At 35.9% G+C, this 27,993-nt stretch overlaps 1 protein-coding gene across 1 annotated transcript in view; it reads left to right on the plus strand.

Moving 5' to 3' along the window:
• The window catches only part of LOC111146991 (succinate-CoA ligase ADP-forming beta subunit), a 48,347-nt gene extending 20,406 nt beyond the window's left edge, over nt 1-27,941 (plus strand). The window contains exons 5-11 of the mRNA XM_022502814.1: nt 9,520-9,648; nt 12,555-12,693; nt 17,451-17,612; nt 17,707-17,849; nt 24,130-24,250; nt 24,917-25,005; nt 27,159-27,941. Of these exons, the coding sequence (XP_022358522.1) occupies nt 9,520-9,648; nt 12,555-12,693; nt 17,451-17,612; nt 17,707-17,849; nt 24,130-24,250; nt 24,917-25,005; nt 27,159-27,233 (858 nt within the window). The 3' untranslated portion in view covers nt 27,234-27,941. The remainder of the gene's footprint in view (nt 1-9,519; nt 9,649-12,554; nt 12,694-17,450; nt 17,613-17,706; nt 17,850-24,129; nt 24,251-24,916; nt 25,006-27,158) is intronic.
• The last annotated feature ends 52 nt before the right edge of the window (nt 27,942-27,993 follow it).

The following is a 27,993-nucleotide window of genomic DNA, read 5'->3' on the forward strand; positions in this document are numbered from 1 at the left end:
TTAGAGAACTCTCTGAGTCTTGTGTGGGAAAAATGTTTTTATTTCACACTGCATAGTTGTAATAACTGAGACTTAAAATTTGATAGTACCAGTGGGGTGCCTGGGTGGTTCAGTCAATTAAGTGTCTAACTTTGACTCAGGTCATGGGATTGAACCCTGTGTTGGGCTCTGTGCTCAGCCAGGAGTCTGCTTTCCCTGCCCTTTCTCTTTCTTCTCCTCCCCCAACTTGTGCTCTCTTTCTCTCTTTCCCTAGCTCCCTCTTTCCCTCCCTCTCATATAAATAAATAAAATCTTTAAAAAAAATTAGAAAAATAAAAATTTGATAGTACCAATAAAACCATTTGGCCAAGTGTTCTTTAATGTTATTGCATTAAACCAATGTAGTGTTGGTTGATGTTAACCTTTTGGGATATTGGCAAGCATTTTGGGAACTCCAAGAAAAAAATCAGTCTATTTAAAAAGAAACGAACATTTTTTATTGAATTAAAGTTCTGTTTATAGAAGTCAGCTGATCATTAAAAATTGTTTTTGTTCCTTATCTCTTTTTAGGAGTATATCATAGGCTCTATTGGTCTTAGTATGTGTTATATCAGGAAGCTTGGGTAGATATTTACCATAGGGATGGTATGTCGAAAAAATCAATTTAAGTACCTACTCTGTATTGGCACTTTTTCAAAATTATATTTCTTAACATTTTCCCAGTACCTATTGGGTACTTTTGGGCTGAACAAATCTAATATAGCAAATTACATTTGCTATTTTAATTTTTTTTTCTAGTAAAACATTGTAATCTGCTATAAATGAATGGTGTATTTAACCATATAGAGTTTTTTACTTTGCCTGGAATAGATAACAAATGCTTCAAGAATTTCAAATTTTATTTTCCATACTTTTATTGTTTTGGGTTTTTTTTTTTTTTTTTTAAGATTTATTTGAGAGAGTGAGGGGACCAGGGACAGAAGGAGAGGGAGAAAGTCTTTTTCTTTTTCTTTTTTTTTTTAATTAAGATTTTATTTATTTATTTGACAGGCAGAGATCACAAGTAGGCAGAGAGGCAGGCAGAGAGAACGAAGCAGGCTTGCTGCTGTGCAGAGAGCCCGATGCGGTGCTCGATCCCAGGACCCTGGGATCATGACCTGAGCCGTAGGCAGAGGCTTTAACCCATTGAGCCACCCAGGTGCCCAAGGGAGAGAAAGTCTTAAGCAGTCTCTGTGCTGAGTGTGGAGCCCATCGTGGGGCTTGATCTCCTGACCCTGAGATCACGACCTGAGCTGAAACCAAGAGCTGGACGCTTAACAAACTGTGCCACCCAGGCACCCCACTTTTATTATTCTCAAAAGACATTTTTATTAAGTGGCTTATTTGTCATATTTAAAATTCAGATCTGTATTAAGGCAAAATTTTTTGTAGGACCAAAGAAAAGAAGAATTTAGGTTAAGAAGGAGAAAATAGCATTATTAATTTATTTGAATTTACAACTATTTGCTAGAACTTAAGTAGTTCTGAAAGTTTATTACTAAAATTTAAACTTAAAACCAGTTGTTTAAACAGAGACAGCATGCATTCAGCAGTCATGACCAAATGCAAAACTATAGTCATTGTTTTAATTGATATATATTTACCTATGTCAGCTTTCTTCTGATCAGCTGCCTATAATTTTGGGGTTTCTTTCTAATCGGTTAGGGAATTAATACACAGAGAGTCTGTTCACTTTCTTTTCTATACTGTTATTTCATATTTTTTTTTTTTTGTCTTTTTTCCCAACTTACAGCTAACTCTTGGAGACTTAATCATTACTTCAGTGAGAATTTAGTATCTTTTCCCCTTTAATAGTGCTGCCTTCTTTGTGGCTCTTAATTGTTCTTATCAATAGATATTTTTAAAAAGGTAAAACTAAAATAAAATGTCCAGGGGTGCCTGGGTGGCTCAAATGGTTAAACATCTGCCTTTGGCTCAGGTCATGATCCCAGGGTCCTGGGATTGAGCCCTGTATTGGGCTCCCTGCTTAGCAGGAGTCTGCTTCTCCCTCTCCCTCTGCTTTTCTCTCTCTCTCAAATAAATAAATAAAATCTTAAATAAAATAAAATAAAAATGTTAAAATATTTTAAAATATTTAAAAATGTTAAAATATTTTGTTGGTTTCTACCTCATTTGTTGTATAAAATTATATTTTGGGGTTATCTGTACATTAATTTACCTATATTCTACTTCAATAGCATGATATTAGTCATACATGGTCTTCTTAAATCTGTATCCCCCCCCCCTTTTAGTTCTTTGTAAAAGCTTATAATTATGAACTGCCTTTCTAGAAAGGAAGTGAAAAATACCTTTTCATTTGAAATTTATAGGGGAACTAAAAATTAGACTATAATTTTGAGCATTTCTCTTTAGGGTAGCTTTCTTTTTTTCTCTTCTTGAGTCTCAGGAGGCACAATGAATTCTTTCATTAAAAATTTTGTCTGTGTTGGGGGCGCCTGGGTGGCTCAGTGGGTTAAGCCGCTGCCTTCGGCTCGGGTCATGATCTCAGAGTCCTGGGATCGAGCCCCACATCGGGATCTCTGCTCAGCAGGGAGCCTGCTTCCCTCTCTCTCTCTCTCTGCCTGCCTCTCTGTCTACTTGTAATCTCTCTCTGTCAAATAAATAAATAAAATCTTGAAAAAAAAAAAAAAATTTTGTCTGTGTGTATTATAGTGAATTCTGATACCATGTACCTAGAATTGGGCCAAACCTTACAGGTTAAGGGTATGGCCTCCACATGCCTGTGCTCACTCACTTCAGACACCAGCCTCAAGTTTGGGGTTCCCTAGGTAACCTGTATGCTTAATAGCTGGTTACAAATTTGGGGTTTCTAGTACCCCTTCAGGTTTCATAATTTGCTAGAGTGAATCACAGAACTTAGGAAATATTATACTTATGATTATAGTTTTACTACAGCCAAAGGACACAAATCAGAACCAGCCAACCAAATGAAAACGCACAGGGCAAGGTCTGGGAGAGTTCCAAGCATAAAGTTTCCATTGTCCTCAGGTACCTGTCATTCTTCTGGAATATTGATATATGACAGTGCACAGAAGGAAAATATTGCCAACCATAGGACCTCATCAAGTTTCTGGTCTAGAGTTGTGTTTTCTTTTTTTAAAATTGTGGTCAAATATATATATTAAAATTACTGTCTTAATCATTTTTAAGTATACAGTACAGTAGTGTTAACTTTATATTGTTGTGCAGCAAATCTCTAGAACTTTTTCATCTTGCAAAACTGGAACTATATCCGTTGAACAGTTCCCCTTCTGCTGCTTTTTTTTAGTGCCTGGCAATCCCATTTTACTTTCTGTTTTTAAGAGTTTGATTGTTTTAGATGTAGTTACACCTCATGTACGTGGAATCATGCAGTATTTGTCTTTTTTGTGACTGGTTCATTTTACTTAGCATAATGGTCTTCAAAGTTCATGCTTAGCATGTGTCAGGATTTCCTTTTTTTAAAGACTGAATATATTCCATTGTATGTATATATGATTTTTCTTATTTTATTTTTCATCTGTTGATGAACATTCAGGTTTCTTCCTCTTGGCTATTTTGAATGATGTTGCAGTTAATGTGGGTGTGCAGATACCTGTTTGGGATATTGTTTTCAGTTCTTTTGGATATACCTAGAAGTGGGATTGCTGGATTATATGATAATACGGTATTTAATTTTTTGAGCAACCTTACACTGTTTTCCACAGTAGCTCCATTATTTTACATTTCTACCAACAGGGTTCAAGAGTTCCAATTTCTCTACATCCACCAATGCCTTTTTTTTTTTTTTTTTTTTAAACAGACGTTATCCTTTATGGGTGTGAGGTAATACCTCACTGTGGTTTTGATTTACATTTCTCTAATGATTAATGATAATGAGCACCCATTCTTTTACTTGTTGGCTCTTGTTATTGACTGAAGTTTATCTCCCATCCCAATTCTTATGTTGAAGCTCTATCCCCTAATGTGATATGTTTGGAGGTGATTCCTTTGGAATTTAGGTTTAGATAAGGTGCTGTTGATACGGTGAAGTGGGGTGCCGCTACAACAAATACATAAAAACACTAAAGTGGCTTTGGAACTCAGTAAAGCGTAGAACCTGGAAGAGTTTTGAGGTATGTGGTAGAAAAAGCTGGGATTATCATGAAGGGACTGTTAAAAGTGATTCTGGTGAGAGCTCAAAGAAAAGAGCTATAGAGAAAACCTCCATTTTATTAGAAAATATATAAATATTCACAAATAGAATATTAGTAGAAATATCCATATGGATAGTAAAGGCCATTTTTTTGAGGTCTCAGCCTGAAATAAAGATGATGGAAGAAAGGTGATCCTTGTTACAAAGTGGCAAAGAACTTGACTGAATTGTGTTTATGTTCTAGTGTTTTGTGGAAGGTAGAACTGGGAGGGATAAATGTTTAGCTGAGGAGATTATAAAGCAAAGTATTGAGGAAGCAGGTTGGTTCCTTCTGACTGCTTATTGGTAAAATGTGAGAAAAGAGAAATGAATTGAAGAAGGAATTGTTCAGCTAAGCAAAAAGAATCAGAGTTTAAAAAGATTTGGAAAATTCTCAGTCTGCCTATACTGCAAAAAGTGAGAAAGCTATTAGGAAAAGAATATGGAGGATGTGGCTGAATAACCATTTGATAAGGAGGTTAGTATGGGTGTGAACCATGAACTGTGAGAAATAAATGTCTGTTGTTTAAACCACCGAATTTACTGCATTTTGTTACACTATCCTAAGCTGATGAAGATCTACATCTTCTTTGGAGAAATGTCTGTTCAAGTCCTTTGCCCATTTTTAAATTGGGCAAAGGAAATTATTGCCAAAGAAATATTGCTAAGAAATTATTGCCAAATCCAAGGTCATGAAGTTTTCCCCTTATGTTTTCTTCTAGAAGTTTTGCAGTTTCAGCTCTTATTTAGGTCTTTAATCCATCTTGAGTTAATTTTTTGCATATGGTGTAAAATAAGGGTCCACCTTCATTATTTTGCATGTGGATATTGTTTCCCCAACACCATTTTCTGAAGAGACTATCCTTTCTTCATTGTATAGCCTGGCACATTTGTCAGAGATCATTTGATCATATGCATGGAGATTTATTCCTGGATTTTCTATTCCGTTATATTGGTCTCGATGTCCTATATTTATGCCAGAACCATACTGTTTTGATTTCTATAGCTTTATAATATGTTTGAAATCAGGAAGTATGATGCTCCTAGCTTTGTTTTGCTTTGTCAGGATTATTTTGGCTCTTCATGGTCCTGTGAGAGTCCATATGAATTTTAAGTTTTTTTTTTCTATTTTTGCAGAAAATGGATGATGGACACAAGATTGTACTGGGAAAATGTGCCAATAAGGAATGCATTTAATCTGTAGATTGCCTTCAGTAGTATTGAACATTTAAACAATATTAAGTCTTCCAATCCATGAACACAGGATGTCTTTCTGTTTGTGTCCAGTTCAGTTTCATTTAGCACTGCTTTATCATTTTCTGTGTACAAGTCTTTTATCTTTCTGGTCAAGCTTATCTTAAGTGTTTTATTCTTTTTGATGCTATTGTAAATGGGATCATTTTCTTAATTTCCTTTTCAGATTGTTCATTGTTAGTATATAGAAATGCAAGACATATTTGTGTGTTGATTTTTGTATCCTGTAACTTTGCTGAATTCATTTAGTAGTTCTTAGTTTTTTGTGGGTTCTTCAGGGTATCTATATACATGATCATGTTATCTGTGAACAGAGGTAGTTTTACTTCTTCCTTCCCTATGTGGATGCCTTTTATTTCTTTTACTTGCTTGATTGTTCTGGCTAGGACTTTCAAATGCTATGTTGAAGAAAGTACCAAGAGTGGGCATCTTTGACTTTTTTCCTGACCTTAGAAGGCAGCTTTCAGTTGTTTGCCATTGAGTGTATGTTGGTTGTGGGTTAGCTTATTATGTTGAGGTAATTCTTTCTATTCCTAGTTGAATGTTTTTATAAAAAGATACTGAATTTTTTTCAAATGCTTTTTCTGCATCAAAAACTTGGTTCTCTTAGTGTGGTGAATTACTTTGATTTTTGAATGTTGAACCAACCATCCTTGCATTCCAGGAATAAATCCCATTTATTTATTTATTTATTTTTTCAAAAGATTTTATTTATTTATTTGACAGAGATCACAAGTAGACAGAGAGGCAGGCAGAGAGAGAGAGGGAAGCAGGCTCCCCGCCGAGCAGAGATTCCCGATGTGGGACTCGATCCCAGGACCCTGAGATCATGACCTGAGCCGAAGGCAGTGGCTTAACCCACTGAGCCACCCAGGCGCCCTAAATCCCATTTATTCTTGATGTATAAACCTTTTAGTGTGTTACTGAAATTGGTTGCTAGTGTTCTGTTGAGAGTTTTTGCATCAATATTCATCAACGATATCGATTAGTAGTTTTCTTGTAGTATCTTTGTCCGATCAATGCTGATCTCTCTTGAGTTTGGAAGTGTTCCCCTCTCCTCAGTTTTTTGGAAAAGTTTGAAGATTGCTGTTAGTTCTTTAAATATTTGGTGGAATTCTTCAGTAATGCCCTTTGGTCATGGGCTTTTCTTTGTTGTGAGGTTTTTTAATTACTGATTTAATCTCCTTGTAATATGTCTATTCAGGTTTTTTTTTTTCCTTTAGGACTCATTTTTGGTTGATTTGTTTCTAGGAATTTTTCCATTTCTTCTAGGTTATCCAGTTGGTTGGCATGTAATTATTAACAGTAGACTTGAATGATCCTTTTTATTTCTGTGGTATCCATTTGTAATATCTTCTCTTCATTTCTAATTTCCATTGTTTTAGTTTTTTCTTATTTTTAATTAGTTTACCTAAGGGTTTGTAAATTTTGTTGATCTTTTTAACAAATCAACTCTTAGTTTTATTAATTTTTTCTATTTTCTATTTTATTTATTTATTCTCTAATCTTAATTATTTCCTTCTTTGTGCTAACTTTGAGTTTAGGTTCTTTTTCTAGTTCCTTGAGTTGTAAAAAAAAAAATCCCTGAGCTGGATGCTTTTTCCCAACTTCTGGGAGCTATGTTGACTTCTTTCTGCAGTATTACAAGTTCTGTGGTGCAGTATTACAAGTTCCACAGCATCCTAAGATGGGGAGCTCTCTTTTGTTCTCGGTTGTGTCGTGTTTCCCCCACCACCAATAAGAGTCTGCTTTTCCCAGTCAGTCTTCCAAGTCAGGTGAGACAGAAACCATTTATTCATGATGTATAATCCTTTTAGTGTGTTACTGAAATTGGTTGCTAGTGTTCTGTTGAGAGTTTTTGCATCAATATTCATCAACAATATTGATTAGTAGTTTTCATAGCCCCCTGAAAAGCAGGAATGTTAGATATGCATTCAACTTTCCCCTTTTCTCCCCAAGGAAGAAATGGCATTGGGCTATTTCTCTTGATCTTTAGTTGTGTCAACCTAGGGGAGGGGGCTGACTTGGATGAAATGAAATGACTTTTCTTACCTGTTTCATTGCATTTCAACTTGAGGTACTACAATTTCCTAATTGGTTTCTGGTATTCTCATAAAGAGATTTCTTCTCATAGAAGGGAATAAAAATTCAGATCATATATTTTTTTTTTTTTTAAGATTTTATTTATTTATTTGACAGAGAGAGATCACAAGTAGACGGAGAGGCAGGCAGAGAGAGAGGAGAGAGAGGGAAGCAGGCTCCCTGCTGAGCCGAGCCCGATGCGGGACTCGATCCCAGGACCCTGAGATCATGACCTGAGCCGAAGGCAGTGGCTTAACCCACTGAGCCACCCAGGCGCCCCCAGATCATATATTGTTAAGTTAGTGTTTCTGTGGGAGAATGAGGTCTAGGGCTTCCTAATCTACCATCTTTCTGATGCTGATGTCCATAGTTTTAGGGGGGTGCTTTATTAAGTAGGCATGATTGATTAAATCATTGGCTGCTTGGTTGTACTTAATATCCAGGCCCCTTTTCCTCCCAAAAGGGTGTGCAGATACCATGTGGCTCAAAGCTCCAAAACCTCTAATCACAGTGTTTGTCTTTCTGTCCTAGCCTGTGGCCTACCTGAGTCATCTCCCTTGTCACCATGAGTCACTTCATTAGCATAAACTGTGAGATGTAGTGGAAGGTTTAAAGGTTGTCCAGACACTGGGGACAAAGGCCAGCCAAACTATTATACATGCATATTGAATTCTAATCCCATAATATAAAATTTAAAGGGTATGAAGATATACAAGGAAATATAAATCTCCCATCCACCCATTTCTCAGCCACCCAGTTTTTCTCCATGGAGACTGGTACTATTTTTTAAGTCATTTTTCACCTAACTAACAGTTAATTCTCTTAAAAAGTAATAGGTTATTTCTTTCCCTCTGGCTATTGCCTTATTTTGAGGATTTGAAGGACTCTTTTGTTCTCCAGACAGTAATGAATACAATACTATTCCTTTATGTCTTAAGATGATTTTGTTACTGAAGCACACTAATTGCTGGGATAGAAAAGTGAAAATAGTCTTCTGTTTTTGTTTTTGCCTTTTTCCCATGAAAATCCCCTTGTCCCCCCCCCCCCCCCCCATTAAGAATACTGTGTTCACTGTTAAAAAAAGGTTGGGAGGGGTATGGAATAGTGACACAAAATAATAAAAGTCTTATCATTTAATGGTTTCCCATCTTTTTTTCAGTTTATGTGATTAGTGAGTGGGGGCACTTTTAGACATACTTTATGTTAAAATAAACCCAAACAATTGAGAATAGAATCTAGAGTTTTACTTAATTTTTTCCCATGAAACACTACTGAGATCGTTTTCCTATATCATTAAATAATCTTCAGTAATACGATTTTATCACTTCCTTGTTTTTGCATGTTAAGGTTATTTCCAGTTTTGTGTGTGAATTAACAAATCTATTAGATTATTTTGCTCCCAAGGTTTTTCTTGACTGGGTTTTAGAGGACTTAAAAGTTAATTTAATTATTTAGTATTTGTATCTTACCTTCTTATATTGTCCATGATAATAGCCAGAATTATTCTTTCAAGGTAGGTAACTTTCTTTTTTATTAACTTGCAGTACGTCTAGAGCTTATAAAATCTTTAATTCATTAGACTTTCCTTTTTAAATATCGGTATCTTTTTTATGATTTTTAAAAAATGTCCTTTAAATAATATTTTAATTGCCCTTCAGTTCTTAAGAAATAATGCACAGATTATATTTTATATATATGTATTTATATTAACTTACTTGGTGTAAGTTTTGTGTATATTTTTAATATTTTTCCTTCACAGGTGAGCTCTTATCTTCCTTTACTTTTTTTTACTTCTTTGCCTTCATTTCAAATGAATACTTATAAAGGGGCACTGTGCAGGAAGTATAAGGAGAAATTCTCTGGGAAATTTAAAAATAGGAGTGGGGACTGATAAATGTGTAAGTCTGGTAGTGTGCATAAATAGGTTTTTAACATTTAATGAAGGGTCCATAATAAAATCTAGATGTTTTGTCTGTTTCCCCTCCTGGTAGGGTCCTGTATTAATAGGAAGTTCTCAAGGTGGTGTCAACATTGAAGATGTTGCTGCTGAGACTCCTGAGGCCATATTTAAAGAACCTATTGATATTGTAGAAGGTATCAAGAAGGAACAAGCTGTCCGGGTATGTTGTATTCTGAAAAATTTCTATCTAGCGTTATTGGATAATTGTAATACTTTAAAGAAAAAAAGAAAGAAAGAGAATTAACTTTGAGTAAGTGAAGTGATTGATGAAGCTTTTAAAAATTTTGAATATTTTGTTTGAAATTGAAACTTTTAGAAGTATCTACAATATTTCCTTTATTTCCATATTTTATTTTAATATTTTATTATTTTATAAATATTTTTTTACTTTTTAAATATTTTTTACTTAAATATTTTTTTACTAAATATTTTATTTTATTACTTATCTTTAAATATTTTATTTTTTTATAAATATTTTATTACTTACCTTTAAAAGGTAAGAATTCTTTTAAAATAGGCACTATACCATTGTTATACCTAGTAAAATTAATAAAATTCCTTAATATCATTACTTAACTTACCCAGTCATTCACATCCCCTTGTCTCAAGTTTTTCATTTTTTTTCTTTTATAATTTGTTTGAATTGGGATCCATATAAGATCTTCCATTGAGTTTTTGGTTATTGTCTCATAGGTCTTTTTCTAATTTATAGGTTTTCTTTCCCTTACTCTCTTGGCTTCTTTCATTTGTTGAAGACACTGGGGTGATTATTGTTTATCACAGTCTGGATTTTACATTCCCATGGTAGCATTTGATATGTTTCAACCTCCCCTTTATTTCCTGTAAAATTGTATGGAATAGTACGGACACTGTCTTATGTATCCCTATGATAGGTCAGTGATTTTATTTTGGGGGGGGTTTATGGATGCTTTTGAGAACCTTATGAAAGGTATGACTTTTAGTGTCTGCACATACAGAATAAATTTTGCCCACAATATAACTAGTATTCTGTATTGTCCTTTTTGTATGCTTCTTCCCTCTACCCCTCCATCAATTCTCCCCATCCCCTGCCAAAAAAAAAAAAAAAAAAAAAGCCCAACCATGAAGTTTAATACCATGGCCTGTGAGAGTTGCTTGGTAAGGTTGGTAATGCTCCTATTGATTTAAATTGTTTAGTTTGGATATGAAAAATAAGTGCCATCTTAAAAAAAAGTCTGAATATTAAAGTTTGAATGAAATTACCATCTATTAGTGGGAAACTATGTATAAAATAAGTTTATGATACTGAAGTATAGGACAGGAATTTTTGACTGGCACAAAGGTTTAAAGGAGTTAGAGAAATTACCTTGATAATGTCATTTAGACAAAAGAATGGTATAAATCTTTAAATGGGACAGAGAGATTCATTAGGTAGTTATGTGAGAGTGATGACTAGATGGCTAAATTTAGATGAGAAAGAATACTTGATTTACAAGAATAGTTGAAGGCATAGTCTATTAAGATTATAGCTCTTTGAGTGATGAATAGAAATAGTACCTAGCACAGCATTTGGTAAATTAATGTCATTCTAGGTTGATCAGATTCTGTCATAATTCTCAGTTGTTTAGCTCTAAAATGTTGGATTATGACCTAGTGAAAATCTTTCTTAATGAAATAAAATTTCATTATTTCTCATTTATTTCTTACTATTCTTTATTTGAAATAAGTCTTTTTTTTTTTTTTAAGATTTTACTTACTTATTTGTCAGAGAGAGAGAGAGCACAAGCAGGGGGAGCAGCAGGCAGAGGGAGAAGCAGGCTTCCTGCTAAACCAGCAGCCGAATATGGGACTCTATCCCAGGACTCTGGGATCATTACCTGAGCTGAAGACAGATGCTTAACCAGCTGAGTCACCCAGGCATTACTGAAATAAGTCTTAATAGAAAATGACATTTCTTAGCTTGATTATCTGCTTTATTGGCATTTGATTTTTTACAGAAACCATATTCACCCTTAAAGAATTTAAGATTTTCTGTAATTAAAATTCAAATGTATTGCAGCCTTGGATAGCAGTTGGAAAAAAGGTGAATGTCCTCCATAGTGTTTTTGAGCAGTGGCAGCAGTTAGAATAAACATACAGACATGTAGCTTCCATACCAGTGGTTCAGAATTGCTTATGGAACTTCAAAAGTTACGGATGGCTTGGTCCATTATAGAACTTGTGAACTGGAACTTCTCAGTTATGACCTTGGGATATGTGTTTTTTTTTTTTTTTAAAGATTTTCCATTTATTTGACAGACCACAAGTAGGCAGAGAGGTAGGCAGACAGAAATGGGGAAGCAGGCTCCCCGCTGAGCAGAGAACCCAACGCGGGGCTTGATCCCAGGACTCTGAGATCGTGATCTGAGCTGAAGGCAAAGGCTTAACCCTCTGAGCCACCCAGGTGCCCTGGGATATATATTTTTAAAAAAGCTCTTCAGGTATATCTAGTTAGGGATTTCTGCTCAGGACTATAAACTCTTCTATTAGATTCAAAGCTAAAGTAGCTGTATCTTTTGGGCTTCACTTGTATTAGGTGCTGAGTAGATTTTTGAATGAATGCAGTTGCACTGATTTTGTGTCCTCATTGCTTGGTAGATATTCTTCATAAATTACCTAAGAGGTAAGATCAGATGATTTAATATTTTTGCTATCATTTGGACTATTGGGATTGTCAGTCCACATTTTATATGTCGTTTTAATAAAATATAAGCCTCTTCTTTCAGTTTAGGTTTACCATAAGGCTTAGAGGCAGTATGGAGGCTATGGAATAAACACTGGAACTGGAATCTAGGCAAATGGCAAGTCACTTGACCTTTCTAAATTTCTTTCTCATTTGTAAAATGGGCATACTACTTGCCTTGTGAGAATTTTGAATAAAAAGTTTTGTTTAACAATTTAGTAGTAGTAGCTGCTATTTCAGTCATTCATGTTTGGGGACTACAAATATTCATGCTTATCATTTTAATGATGAATTATAAGGTTTTTTTATTTACAAGAATTTAATGTTATTGGATATATTATAATAAAGAGACAAATGAATTTCAGCTTGCACAGAAGATGGGATTTCCACCTAATATTGTGGATTCTGCGGCAGAAAATATGATCAAGCTTTACAACCTTTTCCTGAAATATGATGCAACTATGGTAGAAATAAATCCCATGGTAGAGGATTCAGATGGATCTGGTAAGGTATCTTTTTTTTTTAATCAAGCATTAATGATATATTTATTTACCAATGATATGTTTCACTAGGGAAGTTTAACTCATAATGGAGTGAAGGCATTCCTATGTAGAAACTTACTTTAAAATAAATAGAATGAATGAGAACAAATATTAAAGATACCTATTAAAATAAACACACGGGGAGGGTGTTAAAGTTACACTGTACCTTACGGGGGCTATTAGCCACATGTGGCAATTAAAATTAATTAAAATGATATGTGATTAAAATATTCCCCAGTCAAACTAGTCACATTTCAGCTGTTCAGTAGCTGCATGTGCTTACCACATTAGATAGCACGCATATAGAACATTGCCATCATTGCAGAAAGTTCTTTTGGGCAGTGCTGATTAGAGTATCCGGTGTGGTAGTGAGTAAATGGCTGTAGGTATGGAAATTAGCCATCTTAGTCTCTCACAAGTTTCAGACTTTAGAGTCATCATGGATCTTTATTATACAGAGGGTAGACTTTGATACTTGAGTCCTTTTAATATTTTTATCCACTGGAGAAGTAAGATTAGCTTGTCACTTTGATACCTTTTCTTTTGCATGTGTTAAAGATTCTGAATTATCACAATTTCCATGTATAGTTGTTTTATTGTTATAAAAATTATAAAGTTATATATATGTTATATATAAGTTATAAAAATATAAGTTGCATTATTGTAGCTTAAGTTTTTCTTGATTATTTGTTTTTATTTAAATTCAATTAGCCAACATATAGTACATCATTAGTTTCAGATGTAGTGTTCAATAATTCATCAGTTGCGTATGATACCCAGTGCTCATCATATTATGTGCCCTTCCTTTTTTTTTTAATATTTTTATTTATTTATTTGACAGAGATCACAAGTAGGCAGAGAGGCAGGTAGAGAGAGGAAGAAGCAGGCTCCCTGTGGAGCAGAGAGCCCGATGTGGGGTTCGATCCCAGGACCCTGGGATCATGACCTGAGCGGAAGGCAGAGGCTTTAACCACTGAGCCACCCAGGCACCCCTTAAGTGCCCTTCTTAATGCCCATCACCCAGTTACCCCATTCCTCCCTTTTCTTGATCATGTATATGAACAGCCTTTATTATTGTAATTTATTAGATTTGTTTCAAGTCACTTTGGACATTTTAATCTCTTAAGCATTTGTAGATCATCTTTCACTTTTATACTTCTAGTTACATTCTTTATTATAGAAATTGATTTTTGGTTGGTCATTTATATGAGTAAATTCTCTTTTGATCATACGGGTAGTTTATAAAGCTAAAAAATTAAGTTTTTTAGAAAGTAAAGGCACATTTTAAAAATGAATGTTCAGTGAAGGAGAATTATTTGTATAAAACAGGTATTTCTTTTTTTTTCCTCATGGAAACATTCTAACCGTTGAAAGCAAGATTCCTCAATTATTTTCAGCAGTGGAATTCTGCAGCCATATTCTCTTGTTAAGAGAATGTCTTTGTTCTCTTAAAAACCATTTTTTCCCTTTGTATTTAGTTTCTTTTCTTTGTATGTATTTTTATATATTTCGAAGGAGGTGTTTTGTTGTTTGTTTGTTTGTTTTTCCTTTTCTGGTTAAGGGCATTGTATATTTACTTTAGAAAATTTGCACCAATAAAAAATTTATATAGCCTCATTACCTAACACTATTTTAATATTTCAGTAGCTCATTTCAGTCTGTTCGGTAATCGGGATCATGTTGTCTATTCAGTTTGTATCTTTTCTTTTTTAAACTTAAAGCTATATAATAGAATATTGGGCGCCTGCGTGGCTCAGTGGGTTAAGCCACTGCCTTTGGCTCAGGTCATGATCTCAGGGTCCTGGGATGGAGCCCCGCATCAGGCTTTCTGCTTGGTAGGGAGCCTGCTTCCTCCTCTTTCTCTGCCTGCCTCTCGGCCTACTTATGATCTCTCTCTGTCAAATAAATAAAATCTTAAAAAAAAACCAAAACTATGTAATAGAATATTTTGATGTTAAATATTTTTCAGTTTTTAAAGGCTTGTATATTATTTGTATATAAATCTTTGCAGTCTTCATTATCTTTCGTATGGATTCTTAGAAGGGGAATTTTTGGGTCAAAGAGGAATAATATTTTCACATATGTTTGACTATTGGGTCAGGATAATAACATTTTGAGATGTATTTTGCCAGATTGTCATCTGGAAAAGGTCTAACATACAGAGTGTCCATTTCATTGCCTACTTGTGACAGAAGTAAGTTTTATATTGGGTTTAAACTCTGTCAAACTAATAATCAGGAAATGTCTTAATTTATTTTTCAGTTCTTTGGTTACTTGTGATGTTGAGAATTTTTCATGTTTATTGGGCATACATTTTCCTTGGTAGACTGCAGATTTTATGTTGATGTCCCTTGGTAACTGTGTTAGTTTCCTGTGGCTTCTGTAACAAATTACTACAAACTAGGTGGCTTAAAACAACAGGTACTTAATCTCTCAGAGTTTTAGAAACCAGAAGTCCAAAATCAATGTCATATGAATTCAAGGTGCTCCCTCTAGAGGCTCCAGAAAGCCTCCATTCCTTACCTTTTGTAACTTCTTGTGTCATTCTGTTGATTGTGGCCACCTCATTCTAGTCTCTGCCTCTTGAGTCACATTGCCTCTTCCTCTTCAGTGTGTATCTAACCTCCCTCTGCCTCTCTCCTATAAAGATACTTGTGATGTAATTTAGGGCCTTTCAAGATAATCCGGGATAATCTTCTAAGACCCTTATTTTAATCACATCTGTAAAAATTTTAACATGTAAGGTAACATTCACATGTATTAGGACCTATTTATCTTTGGGTGGCATTATTCAGCCTATTACAGTACTCAAAAGAAACATGGATAATTTTTCTTATTAATTTGATGAGGTCTTTATTTTTTGAAAATTTATTTACATGATTTGAAGAATATTTTTACTGGGCATAGAAATCTAGCTTGATATATCTTTTTTCATCACTTCAAATATTTTCTCCTGCCCCATTCTCCTTCCTTTCTCTTCCCAGTATCACATGTTGGATAACTTCTTATGTATAGCAGGTCACTTTTTTTTTTCTTTTTTTTTTCCAGATTGGGTAACTTCTGTTTATCTGTCTTCAGGTTCATTGATCCATCTCCAATAAATACATTGTTAAGTACATCCAGAGAACTTTCCATTTTAGGTATTGAACTTTTTAGTTCTAGATTTTTCCACTAGGCTTCTTTTGATAGTTTTATTTTCTGTTGAGGTACCTCTCTGGCCCTTTATTATGGTCATATTTCCCTTTAAGTCCTTAAATGTATTTAAAAGAGCTTTCAGAGTCCTCTGATTCCAAATTTGGGTTGTGTTGGGTTTGGTTCTTCTTGACTGCTTTTTCTTTTTATCGGTGTGTTCATATTTTCCTGTTTTACCTTCACAGATCTAGTCGTATACTGGATATTTTGGGAGATGTGGTGTAGAGACAGAATTCTTTTATCTTCCTCTGAAAGAGTGTCGAGTGTTGGTTTATTGTTGTTATTAGTGTTAACTTAGCTGGATTTCAAACTTTGTCTCTTGTTTGGGGTAGCCTTGTAGGCTTAAGCGGCTCAGTCTTTCAGCCTTTTATCAGGGATAGCAAGGAGAATGTTGTAGTTATATTGGAGTGAGGAAGGAATAAAGCACTGAAAGATGAAGTTGGCAACTGTAACCTTTATATTAGCCATTTTGGTAGAGTGCTGGAGGTAAAACCTGATTCGAGTGGATTTAAGGGAGGATGATGGGAGTTTAGGCAAAGTAGTTGGCAGATGTAAATATTTTCAGTTTTGTGGCCCACTTATGGTTTTCATTCCTGCTGCTTTTCTTCATATCTTGTTTGTCTTCCTTTTCCCCTTCTTTCTTAACAACCCATTCGAAATATGTAAAAATGTGAAATCTATTCTTAGCTCACAGGTAATACAAAATAGGCATAGTCTCAGTCAGGCCCCTGAGCCATACTGGTTTTTTGCTGACCCTTGGTTTATATAGACAAGTCTGTCAAGGACTTTTGCTGTATATGAAGAGAAGAGTAAGAGGGAAGAGGTGGCAAATTATTTTTTTCTTCTTTTTATGGTGGGAGAAATAACAGCGTTTTTGCAGATCATTGGCATTTAGCCAATAGCAAAAAGGGGGCAGTTTATAATGCAAGAAGGATAGAATTGCTAGAACAATGTCCTTCCGTAGGTAAGAGACAGTGGGGTCCAAGGCACATGAGAAGGGGGATAGCTAGGTGCTTGGCTGATTTGTTTTTGGTAACTTTAAAACAAATTTTAAGTGTTTTTGAAGTTTTTGTGTTTTTTTTCCCTTTTATCCGTTACCATCTGGCTAGGATGGATGTATAACTAGTAACTTTGATAGAGCAATTTTAATTCCCAAATACTCTTTTTTTTTTTTTTTAAGATTTTATTCATTTATTTGACAGAGGGAGATCACAAGTAGGCAGAGAGGCAGGCAGAGAGAGAGGAGGAAGCAGGCTCCCTGCTGAGCAGAGAGCCCGGTGCTGTGCTTGATCCCAGGACTCTGGGATCATAACCTGAGCCGAAGGCAGAGGCTTTAACCCACTGAGCCACCCAGGCGCCCCCCAAATATTCTTTTTTAATAAACAGTTTGAATACATTGTGAACATAAATTGAAATATTTTCAATACAAAACCTTTTTCTCCTAAACTAAGAACATTTCACTATTGGATGGTTTATTGTGTTTCTTTTGAAATTCAGATCATTTTCTTTTTTTTTTTTCCTTCATAGTGCTGTGCATGGATGCAAAGATCAATTTTGATTCTAATTCAGCTTATCGCCAGAAGAAAATCTTTGACTTACAGGACTGGACCCAGGAAGATGAAAGGGAGAAAGGTGCAGCTAAGGCAGATCTCAACTACATTGGCCTTGATGGAAATATAGGCTGTCTAGGTACCATGTGTTGTTATGTTAAAGGTGGGTTGGCTGAACTTAATTTATTTTCTTTGTGTTTGTTGTTTATACAAGTCATTTTCCCTCTTGACAGTAAATGGTGCTGGTTTGGCGATGGCCACAATGGATATAATAAAACTTCACGGAGGGACTCCAGCGAACTTTCTTGATGTTGGTGGTGGTGCCACAGTCCATCAAGTAACAGAAGCATTTAAGCTTATCACTTCAGATAAAAAGGTAAGGGCTGGGCTTATGTTTTAGAATTTGAATGACAAGAAGTAACTTGATTAATTAGTAGATGTGGTCATTACAGTAGTAGAGCATTAAATTTCAAAAGACCTAACTAGCTTAGAAGAATTGCTGAAATCAATGCAATAAAAGTTGACTAGAAAAAAAGGTAGTTTTCCTGCTGTAATTTAGAAAACAAGATGAAGATATATTAGATGGTATTAGGTAATACTCTGAATAGTAGTGATCTAGTATGGGAGCCATTCCTATAAAAAACTGCTAGAGATGGTGGTTGACCACAAAAGCCCAGAGATCTGGAAAATCTATAAAGCTACAAAGAAGAAAATTAAAATTACCTTTAATTCTATCCAGAGATTATTTTTGTTACTATTTACTTACCATTTTTTTAATTTGTTAATGCTTGTATATTTCACACACACACACACACACACACACACACACTCACACTCCCTTTCTCTGTTTCTGTTTGCATATATATATATATTTAGAGAAATAGTTTATTAAGATATAATTCACATGCCATCTAGTTCACCCATTCGTAAATATATGTCAAAACAATAGTTTGAGTTTTTTGGCTAGCATATCTTTTTCCCCCTTATTTATTTATTTATTTATTTATTTATTTATTTATTTTTATTAACATGTAATGTATTATCTTTTTCCTATTTATTTATTTATTTATTTATATTAACATATAATGTATTATTTGCCCCAGGGGTACAGGTCTGTGAATCATCAGGCTTACACATTTCACAGCACTCACCATAGCACATACCCTCCCCGATGTCCATAACCCAGCCATCCTATCCCTACCCCTCCTCACCCCCAGCAACCCTTAGTTTGTTTTGTGAGATTAAGGGTACCTTATGGTTTGTTTCCCTTCCAGTCCCATCTTATTTCATTTTTTCCTTTCCTACCCCCCATAACCCCCTGCCCTGCCTCTCAGATGCCTCATATCAAAGAGATCCTATGATAATTGTCTTTCACTGATTGACTTATTTCACTCAGCATAATACCCTCTATTTTCATCCATGTCATTGCAAATGCAAGATTTCATTTCTTTTGATGGCTGCATAGTATTTCATTGTATATGTGTGTGTGTAAACACACACACACACACACACACACACACACACACACACATACCACATCTTCTTTATCCATTCATCTGTTGATGGACATCTAGGTTCTTTCCATAATTTGGCTATCGTGGACATTGCTGCTATAAACATTCAGGTTCACGTGCCCCTTCAGATCATTGCCTTTGTATCTTTAGGGTGAATACCCACTGTGTGATTGCTGGGTCGTAGGGTAGCTCTATTTTCAACTTTGTGAGGAACCTTCATACTGTCTTCCAGAGTGGCTGCACCAGCTTGCATTCCCACCAACAATATAGGAGAGTTCCCCCTTCTCCACATCCTTGCCAACATCTGTCGATTCCTGATTTGTTAATTTTAGCCATTCTTACTGGTGTGAGGTGGTATTCTCACTGCGGTTTTGATTTGTATTTCCCTAATGCCGAGTAATGTGGAACACTTTTTCATATGTTTTTTGGCCATCTGCATGTCTTCTTTGCAGAAATGTCTGTTCCTGTCTTCTTTGGCTAGCATACCTTGAACCACTTTTTACATAAGGTGTTCTTCTAAAACACTCATTTTAATGTTTGTATTAATCTTTCATATGTAGATAGGCCATAAATTAGAACTATGATTTTATAAGTGATTATCAGAATACAAGGGATGTGAAGCATAATGATCCAAAAGATACACAATATTATTAATCATTTTTTAAAGAGGTAGATCTACTGTGTGGCCGTTGTGAGTTTTGTAAGACATGGAAAAATAAGATAGTGGCTTCTGTGGAACTAGTTTTACTGAATTCAGTACCGAGAATTCCTCATTGGTGAGCAGTATTTCTTTTCTTTATTTCTTTTTTTTTTTTTTAAGATTTTATTTATTTATTTGACAGAGAGAGATCACAAGTAGGCAGAGAGGCATGCACAGAGAGAGGGAGGAAGAGAGCTGAGCAGAGAGCCTAACGTGGGGCTCGATCCCAGGACCCCAAGATCATGACCCGAGCCGAAGGCAGAGGCTTTAACCCACTGAGCCACCCAAGTGCCCCGGTGAGGAGTATTTCTTACTCACTGTTGCCTCTTCCTGTGGCTGGCATAGTGCTCAGTGCATAGAGGTCATTAATAAATATTTATTATTGATGCTGCTGACAATGTATCTTTTTACTTATGGTGTTAGACTCTAAAGTAATTAATTACTTTGTTTTTAAAAAATCTTTTTTACCACTCTTTGAGCCTCTGGAATTATTTGCCATATTTTGTTTTACAAAAAGCATTGAACTGAAATGAGAAATAACAGTGCATTTATTTTCCTTGTTTAATAACTGTTCAAAAAATAAATCTTATTGGAACTGTATTTCTATAGCTTCTTTTGGTAAACTCTAAAAGCAGAGCGTTATTTAATTATTTAACTGTTGAGTACTTACTACGGTGAGCTAGAATTTTAACTATTCTTCTAAGTAGAGCTTTTAGGGTCTACGTACAAGAATAGAGAAAAGCGTAAGAATTCCAGTGTTGTGGACTGACAGGAAGGGCATTGGAGTGGGAAACAGGCCAGGAACCCAGGGACACAATGTGGATAGCATTGAAATAGCTGTATACTTATTATGTCTCTTTGTGTTGGACAATGCATGGTTACTTTGCTTAAGGCATTTTTATAGTCTGACTGGGGTGATAAACTGAATGTAGTATTGTGGAAGAATAGAAGTCAGAGCTGGTAACTAGTAGGCGAATCATGATTCCTTGAACTGTCTTGAGAAATTGAATGAGTTAGGCAAGAAGAAGAAAATATCCAAAGATATGTAGAGTCCAAAGATGCCTGGGTGGCACAGTCAGTTAAGTGTCTGCCTTCGGCTCAGGTCATGATCCAAGGTTCTGGGATCAAGACCCTCATCAGGCTCCTTGCTCGGCTGGGACCCTACTTCTCCCTCTGCCTGCTGCTCCCCCTGCTTGTGCGCGCTCCCTTTTTTTCTCTCTGACGAATAAATAAAATCTTAAAAAAAAAAAGGTATATAGAATCCAAAAAAGACCATTTGTGTTTATGGAATGGTAAGGTGTTTATGTGTAAGAATACAGCATTTTTGGAATGAATGATTAAAGTCGGCAAATTGAGACTGCATTGTAGAGATCTCTGTATCTGTATCTAGTTAGGAAGTTTGGATTTTAACTCCCTTACACAGGGATATATATATAAAAATATATCCCTTACCTTTTTGTTTGTTTATTTATTTATTTATTTTACCTTTTTTTTTTTAAGAAGGTAACTGTGGTAGTAGAGGATGAAATGGAGTGGAAGGAGGCACTCGCAGGAGAGAGAGTTAAGTTGTTATATACCTGCTTGTGCAAAACTATGAAGAGGTCCCTGACAGAAGTAGTGTCAGTAAGAATAAAGCAAAGAAACCTAATTTAGAGGCATTTCTGAGACAGAATCATTAAATTCATCTTTTCCTTTTTTGTTGGGAAGCCACAGAGAAGGGTTGGTTAGGTTAACATTAAGGACTTCTGTTTGGGGAGAATCATTCGGTGGCGAGCATTTTGTGTAGTCAGAGGCAAAGTGGAGAAATAGGTGTTTCTGACTGGGTTGAACTTGTCTTGTGATGTCTCTAGCGGGTGATTATAATGATACTGTATAATATAATAATGTTACTATACTTCTTACAGTGGTTGGTTATATATTAAGAAAGTCCTCAGTACTTTGAAAAAAGTTGAAGTGTTAGGAAGTTGGTAAGATGACCCAGGGTGAGAGGCTGAAACCAAGAGTGGGAGCCCCTGCCACCGCTGGAGCTGAAGGACTGAATAGAGAAGGAAGACCCAATAAAATAGAGAAAGAGATAAGGAGAGATCTCCTGGAGATCAGGAGAGAGCAATGACATCTAAGGCCAAGGTGGAGAGGTTTGAGAAGTAAAGTGCAGCAGTGTCCATCTATAGGAATGATCAGGTAGAGTAAGGACTGAATTAGTGATTGGGAACCCTAGCAAGAACAATAGGGAAGAAGGGCAAGAGACCAGGTTGTAATAGGTTAACTCTGATTGGGAATTGAGGGAGTAGAGACTTCCGGCAGAGATTAACCTTTCAGGGTATTTTTTTCTTTCTTTCTTTTATTCTTTTTCTTTTCTTTCTTTCTTTCTCTCTCTCTCTCTCTCTTTTTTTTTTTTTTTTTTTAAGATTTTATATATTAGAACAAGCAAGCATGAGTTGGGGGAGAGGGAGAAGCAAACCCCCTGCTGAGTGTGGAGCCCACCCTATAGGGCTCTATTCCAGGACCCTGAGATCATGAGCTGAGCCAAAGTCAGAGGCTTTACTGACTGAGCCATAGAGGCAACCCTCAGCGGGGTACAGAAGGACATAGTGTTAGCAGTTGAATGGAGGTGGTGTTGAGGAGAACTTTAGTGTGTATGTTTGCTTTCTTGTTTGTTTAGAAGACCAAGAATATGAGCTGTTTCTAGCTAAGGAGAGAAGAGATTTGAGGATAAAGAAGAAAGTGAGTTTAGCTAATGGAATGAAGACCTGGAGGAGATAAAACACACTAATGAGATAGTGAGATTAACTTTAGAGAGGGGGTTAACTCCTTCCTCAAGGTGTCACTGGAGAAAGGAAGATCACATCTAACAATTCGAGAGCTTGAAGGTGGGATAGGAGGCTTATGAAGAAAGTGAGAGGTATGAGGCAGACCACTAAAGAAAGGAAAGGATCGTTAAGGAAGAGTCATTATTGTACTGCTCTTTAGGTTATGCTGATGTTTCGGGTTATTGTTGTTTTAACTTTTTAGGTTTTCCTTGAAGTTGCAATGAGTAAACTGATTGACTAGAATCATCCAAGAGTGCATTATTTGAAGGGATGGCAGAGGCAGACTGGTCTTGAGAGGAATGGGTATGGGGAAGTTAAGCATGCAGGTGACAGCGTCACTGGATCACTGAGCCACAGGATCCAGGCTCTGTAGTGTAGAAAACCAGAGCTGCTGAGAATCTGGGAGATTAGATCAAGGTTGAGAGACTAGAAGCTTTTAAGAGGAAAAGACGGTTTGATGGAGCTGGAGGTGAGAGGCAAAAGGAGAGGAGGTTGAGCAGAGAGTGGGATTTATACACTCAATATTCTAGAAACGTTCATTCTGGTCAAGTCAAGGATTTAGCCTTGGTGATCATTAGTTGGAGAACCGGAGGTAAAAGTGACATGGTAGAGACACTTTAAGGCACGAGTGTTAGGTGATGCCTGTGGTATGTAGAAGCTACCCAGAATGAGGTGGGAGGGAGGATAGGAGGGTGAGTCCAAGGTCACTGTGAATTCTAGTCTATTTCTTCATTTCTTAAAGGTCTAGAAATAATACTGGTAAAAATAAGGAATGCATAGTGTAGTTAAGTGTGTTTCAATCTTTTTAATGTCCTGTCGTTCACAGAAAATGGTATTTCAGTGGGGTATAGAAGATAGATGGAGAAGGTTGCTTATAGACAGAGGCTACTGGCCCAGAGGCGCAGAGGTGCTAGCTGTCCCAGAATCTTCCTAACTGCTCTATGGGTAGAGGGGAACAATATCTTGGTATGTCTGTAACCCATTTGTATTTCGCTAGTTGGAAGCTCTGGTGTAGGTAAATGAACTAAGACTCTTTTTTAAAAAATAGAAAAAGATTTCTTGGGGGGAAATGATAGAAGAACAGTGATTCAGACTATCAGTGATGATGTAAGAATGTTGATCCAAACAGGCCTTGAGATTTGGATGTGAGGTGTAGCTAGGAGTGGGTACTCAGGAGAAGCTGAGTGATTTTGAGGTTCTGTTGTGTGTGAGAATTTGGTTGAGTTGGTGGGGATAAATGAAGAAGGAATGATAGGTGGTAAATATTAAATTGGAGATCTTGCATGTAATGTTATCTTATATCATGATCTGGGGCAGTCATGTTGGCGAATGGCTGTTTAATAGAAAACGAGTAAATGGAATCAGGGAATCTTGTTCATATGGGTTAGGAGAGAAGATGCTGTATAAGCCAGGTGTTGAAATCACCCATGTTGGGGAGAGTAAGTTCTGGTACGTGGTGGACTGCATAAACTTCAGTGGTGGGAGCTGCAGAGAATGTGATGGTCTGGTTGAAAAATATTACCATGAAATTAATTGGTATCGTAAGGCACAGACACTAGTATTTTCTTGAGAAGGAAGGACCCATACTCCTTGCTTTTAAATTTTAATCTACAAAAACCATTTTATTCACAGGTACTGGCTATTCTGGTCAACATTTTTGGAGGAATCATGCGGTGTGATGTTATTGCACAGGGTATAGTTATGGCAGTAAAGGATTTGGAAATTAAAATACCTATTGTGGTACGGTTACAAGGTGAGTGTAAAAGACCTTGCGGTTGTCCCATGAACTCTTGATTGTTTAAAAGTTCCTAATTCCAAGGAGTTCATTTAAAATAGAGTTTTCAAATAGCTTTATCTTTTAAATGAAAATGTTAATATATAATAGAAAATTGAAAAAAAATTTTTTTAAGGTTTATTTATTTATTTATTTGACAGCGCTCACAAGTAGGCAGAGAGGCAGGCAGAGAGAGAGGAGGAAGCAGGCCCCTTGCTGAGCAGAGAGACCAATGCGGGGCTCTATCCCAGGACCCTGGGATCATGACCTGAGCCGAAGGCAGAGTCTTAACCCACTGAGCCACCCAGGCGCCCCTATAATAGGAAATTTTTAAGATGTGGGTTTAGAAAATATTTCTCATATTGGGGGAAAATTGCTTATAGTTTTGGTTGGTATAATTTAGTATGTTATTTATTTGTTGTGCTTTGTTTTAAATTCTGACTTGCCTAAGTTACCATGGACATGGTAAGGCAAGATATTTCCTAAGGTAGCTCCAGAATCTTACAGTATTTTCTTTGGTTTTAGAAGCATTTATTTTAGATGATGAAAGTACTCCTATGTTGAAATTTCATATTGTGACCTGCATTTTAAATGAGTTTAAGCATGTATTTAAAACATCTTTATATTTGTATAAATCATTTCCAGGTACAAGAGTTGATGATGCTAAAGCACTGATAGCAGACAGTGGACTTAAAATTCTTGCTTGTGATGACTTGGATGAAGCTGCTAAAATGGTAAACACGCTACGTTACATATCTAAGGGTAAATTTGCAAAGTGTATAAGATGGGATGATAGGTATAATCAGTTCAGTGCTCCTAATACTTAGCAGAAACACTCATTGTTGGCAGTATTAGCTGGCTCATTTTAGAGTCTAAGTTAATTTCATTTATTTATTTTTATTTTTAATTTTTTAAACGATTTTATTTATTTGAGAGAGAGAGAGAGAGCATGAGGTGGGGGGCAGCAGAGGGACAAGCAGACTCCCTGCTGAGCGGGGAGCCCAGTGTGGGGCTCAGTTCCATGACCCTGAGATCAGGACCTGAACCAAAGTCAGGCACTTAACCTACTGAACCACCCAGGCGCCCCCTCATTTATTTTTAAAGGAATTTTTGTTTTATATAAATAATACGTGGTTCCAAAGTTGAAACTAAACCAAGGTATATTCAGAGAATCTAGCTTTTATACTTTTAAACTTTTTATACTTTTATAATATATCCTGTTTCCTTCTTCCCCACACATAACCAGTTTTTTAAAGAAGTTTTTAGTTCATCCTTTCACTTTTCAAAAATAATAGACAAGTAATGTGTGTGTGTGTGTGTGTGTGTGTGTGTGTGTATACACACGTACATATACACATATATCTGTATCTCCACTTTCTCACATTGTATGATGATAACATACTTTATGTCATTTCTTCTACTTAGTAATCTTCTTGGAACACACTCCATAGTAGACATAGAGGTGTTTTTAAATGAGAACTTTTGGTTCTTCAATCTGTTGTTTATGGTCGTTTCATGGAATCCTCTGGGCTGTCTGGTTTAATCAGCAGTAGACTTTTGAGATTTGCTGAGTTAATGTGATATCATTTCATAAAAATAATAAAGGTCTCGTGTCATTCTTTGGGACATACTTTGGGAAAGTACACACTAGTAAATAAAAATCAGCTGCACTTTAGTGACAGATTTATACTTAATCCTGACTTTATTTTTTAATTTATTTTATTTTTTTTAAGATTTTATTTGTTTATTTGACAGGGAGAGAGAGGGGGAGAATGGGGCCGAGGGGGAGCAGCAGAGGGAGAGGGAGAAGAAAGCTCTCTCCTGAGCAGGGAGCCGGATGCGGGACTCTTATCCCAGGATCCTGGGACCATGACCTAAGCCGAAGGCAGACACTTAACTGACTGAACCACCCAGGTGCCCCTCAATCCTGGGTTTAAAGATTAAGATTTTGAGCAAGGGAATAGTAGAGCACAAGTGTTCCAGAAAACTTTGTGGACATGGGAAAAAAGGAGAAGAATCCATCAAATCTTGATCAAGTAGACCATGAAAGACAAAAGTGAACAGCTGACGATGAGGTTATGGAAGTATGACAATGTTAGTAATTACGATGGTGATGAGAGAAGCAACTGCTGCCGCTTAGGCACTGAGCCCGCAGTGCTAAGCTCTTTCTTGGGGTGTTATCTCATTATGTGTGATGATACAGTTTCTCTTTTTGTAGATATGGAAACAGGCCGAATAAATTAACTTATTCATCAGGATCACATGTCATAAACATCAGAATGGGATTTGGACCCAGGGGGCCTAACTTTGAAACCTCTTCTTAACTACTCACCTGGGGAGGACAGAAGCTGAATTTGTGTTTTATTTTAGACATGTTTAATTTTAATCTTTTGTATGGTACCCGCTGGCTATCCTCACACAGATTATAGACACAACATTGGAATTCAGCTTGGCTCAAATATGACATACTAACTTCTAGACTCAAGCTCCTATCCTGATACTGCAAGTTAGGATTATATACATATTATTAAACAGACTTTGGATTAGATGTGCTTTGCACTGTATGGTGTCCAGTTAAGACAATCACCGTTTCTGTCTTTAAAATAGATAAAATTCAGGCACTAAAAAAGGGTAGGTACACACACACACACACACACATACAGAAAGTATTGAGCTGAGGTGTGAGTTATGAAGAGTCTCAGATTTGACGATCCTTCAAGAGTGGCAAATGCTTGTAAGAGTGTGAAGTGATTTATAAAATGTCAGAATAGCCCAGATGTTTTAAGTGAGAAAGATTGAATGTGCATTAATTTCATATTTACTGGTAGTTCTGATTTTATGGTTTCATGGAAATAGGAAACAAAGATGCTTTGTTTTTTCCTTCCAGGTTGTAAAGCTCTCTGAAATAGTGACCTTAGCCAAGCAAGCCCAGGTGGATGTAAAATTTCAGTTGCCAATCTGATTGGAGAATCCAGTGGATGGCTGAAGGTGTTAAATGTGCGATAATCGTTAAAAATACTGTGTTCTGTATTATTATTGTTCCTTTTCTCTTTAGTGTACGGAGATTGTAATTGCCAGCTAGACACAAAAACTTTTAAAAGCATTTGATCTGCATTTAATTCTACTGTTCAGAGTGGGCCGTTTGTATAAAGAATGTATAATGCAGTGATCTAGTTTCTTTTGTTGCAGCTTTCTTTTTCACTTCTTAGAATGTCACTCGCAATATGCCAGTTTATTGTTAGATTCAACATTCTTCATTGATGAGAGTCCTATGAATAAAATAAATGTGAAGATAAAGCTTTATTCTTTAGTGTTAGAAATATATTATATCTGATAACTAGTCTCATTAGCAGAGCAATGTGTTAAAACATGTTTTATATTAGAAGTGTTTATCTTCAACACCAAATACCTATCTAAATATATCAATTACTATTTATAAAAAGAGCTTTCAAACACTCCCCAAAATACTCTTTTAAGTATGTCAGTGAAATAACTTGTTATTTGAACATTGTTTTAAGCATTATAAAACACTGATTACTCTAAAATCTTCATGATCCTGTGGTATTGATAAGAACGGGTAGGTTTGTATCAAATAAAGGTATATTCAGTAAGGACTTGGCAGACACAATTAACAATGTCAATTTAAGTTAATAAAAATCTCCCAATGTGACTTGGATTAATGTTTTTTCTTTTTTCTTTTCATTTCTTTTCTCAGTAAACAT

This window comes from Enhydra lutris, unplaced genomic scaffold, assembly GCF_002288905.1.
Source record: "Enhydra lutris kenyoni isolate GAN:26980312 unplaced genomic scaffold, ASM228890v2 scaffoldscaffold15, whole genome shotgun sequence".
Classification (NCBI taxonomy): Eukaryota; Metazoa; Chordata; class Mammalia; order Carnivora; family Mustelidae; genus Enhydra; species Enhydra lutris.